The following is a 12620-nucleotide window of genomic DNA, read 5'->3' as shown; positions in this document are numbered from 1 at the left end:
GAAGCTATCAAAAGTCTTCCAACAAAAAAAAGCCCAGAACCAGATGGATTCACAGCAGAATTCTATAAGACCTTTAAAGAAGAACTAATACCCATACTCCTCAAGCTCTTCAGAGAAACAGAGAAGGAGGGAGCTATCCCAAACTCATTCTACGAAGCCAATATCACACTCATCCCCAAACCAGGCAAAGACCCAACCAAAAAGGAGAATTACAGGCCAATCTCCTTGATGAACACAGATGCAAAGATCCTTAACAAGATTCTAGCTAACAGAATCCAGAAACACATAAAAAAAATAATACACTATGATCAGGTAGGCTTCATCCCAGAGACACAGGGATGGTTTAACATACGTAAGTCAATAAATGTAATCCAGCATATCAACAGAGCCAAGGTCAAGAATCACATGATTATCGCCACAGATGCAGAAAAGGCCTTTGATAAAATTCAACATTCATTCATGCTAAAAGCTCTGGAGAAAATAGGAATAGAAGGAACATTTCTAAAAACAATAAAAGCCATTTATGACAGACCAATAGCCAATATTATACTTAATGGGGAAAAGCTACAACCAATCCTCCTAAAAACAGGAACAAGGCAAGGATGCCCACTGTCTCCACTCCTCTTCAACATAGTCCTAGAACCCTTAGCCAGGGCAATAAGGCAAGAAAAAGACATTAAAGGGATCCGCATAGGGAAAGAAGAAGTGAAACTATCCCTTTTTGCAGACGACATGATACTATACCTCCACGATCCCAAAAACTCCATCCCCAAACTCTTAGAAATCATAAGTCACTTCGGCAAAATAGCAGGATACAAAATAAACCCACAAAAATCAGTTGCCTTCCTATACACTGATAACGCACAGGAAGAGAGGGAAATAAAGGGAGCAACCCCATTCACAATAACCTCCCAAAAAATAAAATATTTAGGAATTAACCTAACCAAAGATGTAAAAGAACTATTTAATGAGAACTATAAAAAGTTAAAGAAAGAAATTGCAGAAGACACTAGGAAATGGAAAGACCTCCCATGCTCCTGGATAGGCCGACTTAATATAGTAAAGATGGTGATACTTCCAAAACTAATATACAAATTCAATGCAATTCCTATTAAAATCCCAATGACGTACATCACTGAAATACAGAAAACAGTCCAAAAATTTATATGGAACAACAAAAGACCTAGAATAGCCAAAACAATTCTAGGGGATAAAGACAATATGGGAGGGCTATCCATGCCGAACTTCAAACTCTACTACAGAGCTATAATCACAAAGACAGCATGGTACTGGCACAAAAACAGACCCGAAGACCAATGGAACAGAATAGAAGATCCAGATATAAATCCACAGGCCTACAGCCAGCTGATATTCGACAAAGGAGCCAAAGACATACAATGGAAGAAACACAGCCTCTTCAACCGCTGGTGCTGGGAAAACTGGGCGGCCACATGCAGAAAACTAAAAGTGGACCCCAGCCTATCACCATGCACCAACATCAACTCAAAATGGATTAAAGACCTTAACATTAAACCTGAATCTCTGAAACTACTGCAGGACAGAGTAGGAGAGACACTTGAACTAATAGGCACAGGAAGGAACTTCCTGAACAGAGTCCCAGGGTCACAACAAGTTGGAGAGAGACTCGACAAATGGGACTACCTTAAAATAAAAAGCTTCTGCACAGCTAAATCTATCGCAACTAAGCTAGAAAGACAACCAACTAATTGGGAAAAAATATTTACCAGCAATATATCAGACAAGGGGTTAACATCCTGTATATACAGGGAACTCAAGAAACTAATCCCTCCCAAACCTAACAAACCAATTACTAAATGGGCAAGGGAACTAAAGAGGGACTTCTCAAATGAAGAAATAAAAATGGCAAAGAAACACATGAGGAAATGTTCATCATCCCTGGTGGTGAAGGAAATGCAAATAAAGACAACCCTGAGATACTACCTTACCCCAGTCAGAATGTCCCACATCCACAAATCAGCCAACGACAAATGCTGGAGGGGATGTGGAGAAAGAGGAACCCTATTACACTGCTGGTGGGAATGTACACTTATACAACCACTTTGGAAAGCAGTCTGGAGGGTCCTTAGAAAGCTAAAGATTGACCTCCCTTACGACCCAGTCATACCACTTCTAGGCATCTACCCTGAACAACAGGAACCAATATACAAGGACACGTGCACCTCCATGTTTATTGCAGCACTGTTCGCAATAGCTAGGATATGGAAACAACCTAGGTGCCCCACCACAGATGAATGGATCCAAAAATTGTGGTATCTATACACAATGGAATATTATGCAGCCATTAGAAATGACAAAATAATGGCATTTGCAGGGAAATGGATGGAGCTAGAAGGAATCATGTTGAGCGAGGTAAGCCAAGAGCGAAGAGACAAACGGTACATGGTCTCCCTCATAAGTGGATGCTAAATCCAAAAGGTTAGGTGATACGACAAAACTAACAGGACTTAAGAAACAAAGAACTCCCGCTCATCTGGTTGAACCACTACTAAATATCCCCATGCTGCTGATCACAAATATGGTATATAACATGTGAACACTGTTATATATTACAGACTGTGGTAGACAATTTGCTCCAGGGAAGTTAGAATGAACTTGTGACTTTGAAATTATGTAATCATTTAATCACAATTAAAAAAAAAAAAAAAAAAAGAACCTCGGGGAAGGGAGGGAGGGAGGGGATGGTAGGGGGAAAACAATGGAGGGGGTAACAATGTTCAAGAGGAAGTGTACTCATAACCTCACTCATGTAACTGTAACCCTCTGTATAGTAGCTTTACAATAAAAAAAAAAAATCAACAAGCATTTAGCACCATTAGCATACAAGTCCCTTCCACGTTTGATAACGATGTCCTTTTGATCCCATGTAAGAGGACATTTAGCGAGTACTACAGAAAACAAGAAGCTAAAACAGTCCACTGAGTGCAGCAAAGGGTCCAGCGTGTTGTAGTCACTGGCCCACAGCCAGCGCAGGTGCGCTTCAGAGCTCCGGGAGGGCACAGATCCAGGGCCATCGAGTGCTGCGCAGGCAGGGCCAGCTGCACCTCCCCAGGACAGATGCCTGCCTGGCTGGCTGCTCACCGTCCCTGGGTACAGATACTCTGCTCATCCTGCAGGCCCTGCCTGGTGCCCATTCTGACCCCAGGCCACCTACCAAGGCCACGCCATTCACAGCATCCTTCAATGTCAGCCTTGACTCCTTCTTACTCGATACCCAGCTACCTACTGAGCACCTGTCACGGGGAGAGCACTGGAGACGCAGCCGTGGAAAACGACCTCAGGTTTGCATCTTCCAAGAGCGTACTGTGTGTTGGGAGCAGACAATGACTGGACACAGAGAAGGTGAAGTCTGGCTTCAACAGAGCCGGAGAGGAGGAGGGTGTCTTCCCTGTGGTGGCCAGCGCGGCCTCTCGGGGGAGAGGGAAGGCCAGTGAGGCTCAGACGCGACGCCGACCTCGGAAGCGGCCGACCTCGGAAGCGGAGCCGCGGCGCGGAGGAGCTGGGCGCCGGGACGGCCACGCTCCGGGCGGTGGAGCGCGCGAGCCGAGGGGAAAGAGCCGAAGACAGGAACGGAGCGAGCTCTGCGGGCTTCCGCATATGACGGAAACCCGCAGCGGGGCTGACAGGCTGCGGCCAGCGTGGAGAACTGGGGCCGCCACACAGCGACAGACTCCATGGGCGCAGAGCGCACAGCGCCGATGCCGCGACTCCTGACAGCAGCGCAGCAATGGGACGGGCTGGGCCAGGGTCTGTCAGGGTGAGACGGCCAACGACCGTGGAAACGCAGAGGCGAGGGGCTCAGTGAGCAGAGGGGCAGCCATAGCACAGGACTTCCACAGAGCTCTGACGAGGGAGGCAGAGGAGGGACCCCACCGATGGGGCCAGCACCCCACCCTGCACAGGAGCAGAAAGCAGGGAGGGGGCGCGGCTGAGGGAGTGCCGCTGTGGCAAGGACGCACGGCACTCAGCTCAGGGACTCCACCACCACCACAGCACCTGGTTCAGTCACACAGTATTTACTATGCTCGTTTCCCCAAGTGAGGCCCATGGAGGTAAGAACATTTTGTGTATTCACGTCTGTCCATAATCAGCGGTTGGTGCACAATCAACAGGTTAAACAGAAATTCACCACACGACTCAGGATCACATTCCTAGTATCCAAACAAGTTTGTGAATGGGAAAACACTTAGCTGGAGTCAGGCACAAAGTTATCTTCCAACTACTCACATAATACAAGGCCACGGGGACGCCAGGGCAGGGGACCTTAGAGATGGCCGTGTACCATGCACCTAGCTACTTACTGGTTGGGACTGGGTCTCTTGAACTTTTTGTCCAGGCTGGCCTTGAACTTTGATCCTCTGAATCTCCAACTCCCAAGGAGCTATGATTATAAGCATACACCACCAGGTCCAACTAAAATCTCCCTGTATTTTTAATGATTGTGAATAATTTGGTAATTACCTACATAAAGATTAGTTATGCTGGCTTGTTTTTTGTGATGTAAATTTTGTTATATATCAGGAAAATTCTAAAACCAAAAATAGAGCAAAAGGCAATAGTCTTGAATTCAATTATGGAACTATATATGAAATAAAGTTGAAATGAGCTGTCCTTTAGTACAGCAACCAAAGATGGTGGTTGCTGCTCAGTGCTATCCATTAGCACAGGAAACAGAGGATGTGAGCTTTTCTTTAACACTGATTACAAGAGGTAACGTTCTCTCCCATCTTCCTACCCAAAGTTCTTCCTGAAGTAAATCTGTTTCCACCATTTACAAAAATCTAAGTTGAATATGACTGTTGCTTACCGAATCAATCTGGTCTAAAGAAATCTTCCCAGAATTCCCCTGGGCACTGTAATCTTGGCCAGTGTAAGAATGGCTTAAAAAAAAAAAGAAAAAAATTATTAAAACAAGATTTGTATAACACTTTTGATCACATATTTTTGTTTGATAAAATTAGTGTCATAAGAAAACACTTTACACACAAACATCAGCGAAATATAGTCACATTTTAAAATATACTTGACAAACTACTTTTAAGCAACTCCTAAAAACAACTCAAAACTACAGTGACAGCCTGGGCATCTGACTGCCAGTCTTGGGCGCTGCTTCCATTTCGGTCAGGTCTGACCACACTTTTAGTAAAGTTCAGGCATCTACCCTTCATTCACAGAAGTGCACCACAGCAGAGGGAAACTGAGACATGAATCAGAACCCACCAATTCACAAGAGGCCCCGAGCCTCCTGTGGTGCCGGCCCCTGGCTCATCCCCTGGAGATATCTGCGCTGTTCTCTGTGTGGACAGCAGGTACAAACTGAAATAATTTTAGCGAAGGGAAAGACATACAAAAGCCACTGTTTGTCTAAATACATAGGTTAAGCTGGGCAGGGTGAGTACAAAGGTCATCCCAGCATTCAGGAAGCCCTGGCAGGAAGATTTCTGCTGTGAGATGCCTCCCTTCCTCTTCCTCCTCCCTTCCTCTCCGCACCTTCCCTTCTCTGCCTGCCCTCACTCTTACCCACTCCTTCGACTCCAAGGCCTATTCAGGGGTAATGGCAAACCCTGATTAGTCCCTCCCAAACATCCCCACGGAGCCCACGCAAGTCCCACGGGCATTTCAAGCTAAGAATGTCTGAAATTACTGAACCTATCGACTCAGTCGCCACCCTCCTTCCCAGCCCCTCTCCTTTGTTACTCATTTTCTCAGCTACAGACGACGTTCCCCAAGCGAGATTCAAGTTCAGTTCAATGTGAGCCTCTAATGTGTACCACTTAGTCGTGGCCCCATTATAAGGGAACAACTACACAAAATTGTGTTCTTGGTGTTATGACTTGTTGAAGGCCAGACTCTCAGGTCAGAGGATGTTTCTATTTAGGGTCCACATGAACAATCAGTAATTAGTACATGGATGCATGTTAGTGATAAAGAAAAATAAACATCTACCTGTGGTTAATTGAAGTTTTAACTAGAGAACTGGATTAAGCCTAAAAAAAATGTGGACATATCCATTCTCCAGTCTCAAAAACATGCATTAGTAAACACATCTAGATGATCGGTATAGCAAAATATGATATTAATTCTAGTGCCTATGTCCTGTACAATACTTTGAGGATTTTCTACTTTGCCACTTCCATTTTTAGAGGCATTTATATCACTCCAAATTAGTTTTGCTAATGAGCATAATTAAAAATCTATTCATTATTCCTCCTTGAGTAGTACCAGCACTAAACAAAAGCAGACCTAACAATCAGCTCTTTCCCCGCCTTCTAGAGTCCAGGCAGTTCTTAAATCACACAGTTCATGCAAATCAATTATAGTAATTTTTTACTAACAAGACTATCACTAGCATCTCTCAAACCAAGTAATATTCATTGCTATCTCCACCTATAAAAGGTAAAAGAAAAAGGTAACATTTGGACAGTTAAAAAAGACAATTCCATATGCACCAAGGCATCCCTTGCTTTGTAGAATACGGAGTGTCAGTAACACACATCACTGCCGCCTTGCAAACAGATGTCTGACATGGGAATAAAATGAGAAAGCCTTGGTTTAATGATAATAAAAGAGCAACATCAGTTGGTGCATATTACATGTAGCATCTATCCCTGGTTGCCTGGCAACGAATCGTGAGTGAACTCCACAGAGAATAAAAGCCCTAAAGGAAGGAACAGTTTGTGCCAGTTTCAAGGGCTCAAAAAGATGTGTCAGTAGTTAATCTAAATTCTAGTTGACGTTCGTCATACTGAGATGCAGGAAGGAGAATCCATCATTATTGCACAGAATCAATATTAACCACAGCCAAGAGCTGAACCAGTGGATACTTAGGGGCAAAATTTTTGACAGTATGGTTTATAAAACACAAAAACCTTATGTATAAAAACAATAAAACATCACTGATAGAACTTACATTTCATTTAACAAAGCCCATACTAAACAGCTACCATGCGGCAGACCTTCTTCCAGCTCCTGGCAATATAAACCGGAGTGTACAGGCTCCGCAGCGACTCAAGCAACCAGGGGGGGGGGGATCAGACAGAAAACACACAGTACAGAGATCAAAGTCTGTGCTCCCAGGGCAGAGGTGGGGCACTGTGCAGACCTGCCAAGAGCATGGAAGACAAGCAACAGCTGGCCAAACTACAGAGGTGGGAGGAGGGAAAGTACAAAAATGTCTACATGTCTATATATATAAACACACACAGGCGCGGGCACGTGTGCTTAAAGTGCCTGTATCTGCAAGGGCACAGAGAAAAGCAAGCCTTCCCAGGTCATTCCATGGTTTCTGATGAATGAGATGCTGGGATCTCAGTACTGAAAGAGTTCGAGAGATAGACAGGTCAGGGCCCTTAGGACTTCGCAGAGCAACCAGAGTTCATTCAAGCTATGTGCAGAATGAACTCAGCGAAGCAGAGAAGGGTCTTAAGCTAAGAACAACGTAAAAATAATAGATAGCAAGGATGTGAACTCCATCACAGACAGCAAAGCAGAGGTCAAGGAGAGCAGACAAGAGGCCACCACGTGTACAGCAGGAGTCTCATCACAACAGATGTGGATGGGAACAAGACTGGAGTAGGCAAGGGACTCGATATGACATTTCAGATTCTGATCCCACTAACAGCTCCAGGAAAGGGAACAGGTATGGGTAAAGAACTCAGTCCCTATTTACTGTGCTAAGAAAATAGACAACGGTTAAAAAGTATTGTCTGAAAAGGGAAAGTTAACTGAAGACGAGGGAAAAAATGAAGTGAAGGGAGGGAAAGGGAAAAAAAGAGAAAAAATAAAGATAACAAAGTCAATCTACACAAACTTCTGAGCAAGCGGCAGTAAGCTACAGCTTTAAAGAAGTCATGGTGCTTGTTCATTATTGGTGCTTCACTATATAAAACTTGAAAATAAAAGCTAAGTGTCACAAAGTGTGTGTGTGTGTGTATACACCTTTTAACATCACAAAGGATCATAAAAAACTTTAGGAAAAGCTGAAATTTGAGGATTGTGGTTCGAAGCCAGCCACTGAAGGAAAATCCATAAACTCCAACTAAACACCAAAAAGCTAAGCCTTGAGCAGAAAAGCTCAGTGACAGTGCCTGGACTCTGAGCTTAAGCCCCAGAACTGGCATCAAAGATAGGTAGATAGATAGATAGATATAGATAGACAGACAGAGATAGATAGATAGAGATAGATAGACAGATTGTCTATAGCAAATAAAACAAAAAGTTACTATCCTTTATATCTGAAGTATATGAAATCAAATAATGGCATCTGGAGATGCCATTAATAAATGAACAAAGAATAGGTGTTACTCTTATTCTAGAACAGAAATAACCCAGTATCTACCAGTCATTAATCATTACTGAAATGCATTTAATCACACTGTGATTAATCTACTGCATCAGCAACTACTGGGTGTCTCATCTTATTCTAAGTAGTCTGGTATGATACAGAATATAAGAGAACAAGGACTTGAAACACACATACATGTGCGCATGTGCGCGCGTGCGTGTGCCCTTAAATCTTTAAAATGGCACATACTCTTTGACACAGGAATTAAACCTCCGAAAATCTATCCCTAAGAAATGCCCAAAGGTTTGCACTCAGCGTTGTTTATTGTAGGGTGAAGAACTGGAAATGACAATGGCCAACCCCCCCCCAGAGGATGGTACCCCACAGCCATGCAGCCCTCTCAGGAAATTCTTCTTTGTTGTTGTTTGGTTTTTATTTTATTGTTAAGATGCTGTATAGAGGGGTTGTTACATGAGTAAGGCCAATGAGTACATTACTTGTCGATCATTGTTACCCCTAACAAGGAAATGATTTATGTTTATAAAATGGAAAAAAGTAAAGTCTATAAAATTCAACACTGAGTTTTAAAAGATCACAGAAGAGATATTTCTTTTAAACAAAATGAAGGTTTTGCCACTTTTTATATTTCCAAAGTTTATTTTTTAATAATGGGGCTGTATTATTATTGTATTTAGAAAACAAGCCTCAAGTATTTCATCCCCAATAAGAGAATGCCTGTGCCCTGTGCTCACATAAGTTCACCATTACCTGTGTACGCCATCAAGTAGCTCTCTACTCTGCTACTGAGTGGAAAGGTATTCTATACATCCACATCAAGGATAACAAGTAGTATGGTACTAAGAACCTAAAACTGAGTAGCAGAACTCAATACGATGGAAAGCTTCTAAGGCATTGTACTCATTTTAACATGCTGTGTTTAAAAGCTAACAGGGTGTCCCCTTCTATTACCTGAGGTGGTTGAGCAGAGGCTGGAGTCTCTCGTCTGACTGCACAGTGGGCAGGGACCGGGTGGTTAACTGAAAGGAGACACAAGCGTTGGTACAGTTGTACAGCAAGGGCCAAACACAGAAGCGACGGGAGTGCCAAGGGCAAAGCCAGTCTAGGCACAGTGGACAGGCAGGGAGGCAGGATTCAAAATGGAGGGAGATGCTTCTTTCTGTTAGATCAAGGACTTATATTAAAGCTTGGTTCCAAGGACACAAGGTCAGTCCCTGGGCTTAGAATTGGAAAGAAGGATCACAAGCATAAGAAAGCGCCAGAGGCTGGGCCCAGGGAGCCCCCACTGGGGAACACACCAGTCCTATATAAAGGAGAAGGGAGACTTGTGTGTGACACCTGTCTGACAGCCACTTTCGGTGAGGCATCCTGAGACGATGAACTCCAGGGCAGGAGCTTCCTGTAGGCCTAAGCCACTGTAAATCGAGTTACTCCAAGGAGTAAGAACGTGTGTGTGTGTGTGTGTGTGCTTCCTGTAGGCCTAAGCCACTGTAAATCGAGTTACTCCAAGGAGTAAGAACGTGTGTGTGTGTGTGTGTGTGCTTCCTGTAGGCCTAAGCCACTGTAAATCGAGTTACTCCAAGGAGTAAGAACGTGTGTGTGTGTGTGTGTGTGTGTGTGCTTCCTGTAGGCCTAAGCCACTGTAAATCGAGTTACTCCAAGGAGTAAGAACGTGTGTGTGTGTGTGTGTGTGTGTGTGTGCTTCCTGTAGGCCTAAGCCACTGTAAATCGAGTTACTCCAAGGAGTAAGAACGTGTGTGTGTGTGTGTGCTTCCTGTAGGCCTAAGTCACTGTAAATCGAGTTACTCCAAGGAGTAAGAACGTGTGTGTGTGTGTGTGTGTGTGTGTGTGTGTGTGCTTCCTGTAGGCCTAAGCCACTGTAAATCGAGTTACTCCAAGGAGTAAGAATGTGTGTGTGTGTGTGTGTGTGCTTCCTGTAGGCCTAAGCCACTGTAAATCGAGTTACTCCAAGGAGTAAGAACGTGTGTGTGTGTGTGTGTGTGTGTGTGTGTGCTTCCTGTAGGCCTAAGCCACTGTAAATCGAGTTACTCCAAGGAGTAAGAACGTGTGTGTGTGTGTGTGTATGTGTGTGTGTGTGTGTGTGTGTGTGTGTGTGCTTCCTGTAGGCCTAAGCCACTGTAAATCGAGCTACTCCAAGGAGTAAGAACGTGTGTGTGTGTGCGCGCGCGCTTCCTGTAGGCCTAAGCCACTGTAAATCGAGTTACTCCAAGGAGTAAGAATGTGTGTGTGTGTGTTTGTGTGTGTGTGCTTCCTATAAGCCTAAGCCAATGTAAATCGAGTTACTCCAAGGAGTAAGAACGTGTGTGTGTGTGTGTGTGTGTGCGCTTCCTGTAGGCCTAAGCCACTGTAAATCGAGTTACTCCAAGGAGTAAGAATGTGTGTGTGTGTGTGTGTGCTTCCTGTAGGCCTAAGCCACTGTAAATCGAGCTACTCCAAGGAGTAAGAACGTGTGTGTGTGCGCGCTTCCTGTAGGCCTAAGCCACTGTAAATCGAGTTACTCCAAGGAGTAAGAACGTGTGTGTGTGTGTGTGTGCGCGCGCGCTTCCTGTAGGCCTAAGCCACTGTAAATCGAGTTACTCCAAGGAGTAAGAACATGTGTGTGTGTGTGTGTGTGCTTCCTGTAGGCCTAAGCCACTGTAAATCGAGCTACTCCAAGGAGTAAGAACGTGTGTGTGTGTGTGTGTGTGTGTGTGCGCGCACTTCCTGTAGGCCTAAGCCACTGTAAATCGAGTTACTCCAAGGAGTAAGAACGTGTGTGTGTGTGTGTGTGTGTGTGTGCTTCCTGTAGGCCTAAGCCACTGTAAATCGAGCTACTCCAAGGAGTAAGAACGTGTGCGTGTGTGCGCGCGCGCTTCCTGTAGGCCTAAGCCACTGTAAATCGAGCTACTCCAAGGAGTAAAAACGTGTGTGTGTGTGTGTGTGTGTGTGCGCTTCCTGTAGGCCTAAGCCACTGTAAATCGAGCTACTCCAAGGAGTAAGAACGTGTGTGTGTGTGTGTGTGTGTGTGTGTGTGCTTCCTGTAGGCCTAAGCCACTGTAAATCGAGTTACTCCAAGGAGTAAGAATGTGTGTGTGTGTGTGTGTGTGTGTGTGTGTGTGTGCTTCCTGTAGGCCTAAGCCACTGTAAATCGAGTTACTCCAAGGAGTAAGAACGTGTGTGTGTGTGCTTCCTGTAGGCCTAAGCCACTGTAAATCGAATTACTCCAAGGAGTAAGAATGTGTGTGTGCACGCGCGCGTGCGCACGCCCTCCCCACCTGTGTCCTACTCTAAGTTTGAATCTTAGCAAGAATAACTTCTAACCCATGCCACCAGTCAACACACTAAGTAAAAAGGTCTGCCTTCCAACTTGCAATGCAATTAGTACTTTCAAACAACAATCTTTCCAGTTAGTGAGCTGATACAAGCATTCCAAAGCCATAAACCATCCGTGACCTTTCAGGACAAGTGGTCCCAGGACCTATTTTCAAAATTCTTTCTAAGGTTCCAGGGTTCCTACTCATATGCACTCTGCTATGGGGCCTGCATCTGAACACTGGCAATGTAATGGGTGCTTAACCAATAATTATCGTGTGACAAATCCATGAATTTGCAACCAATTTCCTTAACTGATGAAAACCAAAGTATTTTTCTATCTATACTTCATACTTAAAGCTTTAGAAATTCCTCACTTTAGCAAAATTAAGGCTAACTCTAAAACTAAACTAAATCACAATTAGCCTTCCAAGAAAATTATATATCATCATAATAAGATTTTTAGCACCATCTATTTTAGCATTTCTTCTGCTACTTGAAATGAATACTTGTCTGGGTTAAATAGATTTGGACTCCAATGCCGTTTCGTGTTATTTTATAGAAAATGTAACACACCTTTGTAAACTTGATCAGTATGGAAAGAGGAAGTTTTGGGACTATACACTCTAATCAATAAGCCTTTATTTTGAGTCAGAAGCCAAAAAGAGACTGAATGACAAAAGCTTCAAGCTTCTCCGTGGCGTAAGACAAATGCAGCATGTGAGCAAGCGGGTATTGTTGCACATTTTCCATACACTTTCCTCTGAAACAGTCTGAGGGAGGGGGGAGAACGGCTTGAGGACAGGCTAAAACAGAGGCAAGGAAATCCATGAAGGGAAAGTACACACGGTGTCCCAGGTATTCAAGGCAGCCCGGGAGGAAGGGAGCCATGAGCACATGGAATCCAAGGAGGTGGAAGACACACAGCTTCATGATGAAAGAAGACAGAGGAGAGCCCAAAGATCCC

At 44.2% G+C, this 12620-nt stretch overlaps 1 protein-coding gene across 1 annotated transcript in view; it reads right to left on the bottom strand.

The window, feature by feature from the left end:
• The window catches only part of Prim2 (DNA primase subunit 2), a 117264-nt gene that overhangs the window by 35668 nt on the left and 68976 nt on the right, over positions 1-12620 (bottom strand). Inside the window, exons 8-9 of the mRNA XM_042696951.1 lie at positions 9293-9360; positions 4847-4919 (exon numbers count right to left, since the gene is read on the bottom strand). Of these exons, the coding sequence (XP_042552885.1) occupies positions 4847-4919; positions 9293-9360 (141 nt within the window). The remainder of the gene's footprint in view (positions 1-4846; positions 4920-9292; positions 9361-12620) is intronic.

Source organism: Dipodomys spectabilis, unplaced genomic scaffold (assembly GCF_019054845.1).
Source record: "Dipodomys spectabilis isolate Male_0828 unplaced genomic scaffold, ASM1905484v1 ptg000213l, whole genome shotgun sequence".
Classification (NCBI taxonomy): Eukaryota; Metazoa; Chordata; class Mammalia; order Rodentia; family Heteromyidae; genus Dipodomys; species Dipodomys spectabilis.
The sequence above is the reverse complement of the archived record's forward strand: the minus strand, read 5'-3'. Positions and strand labels throughout refer to the sequence as shown.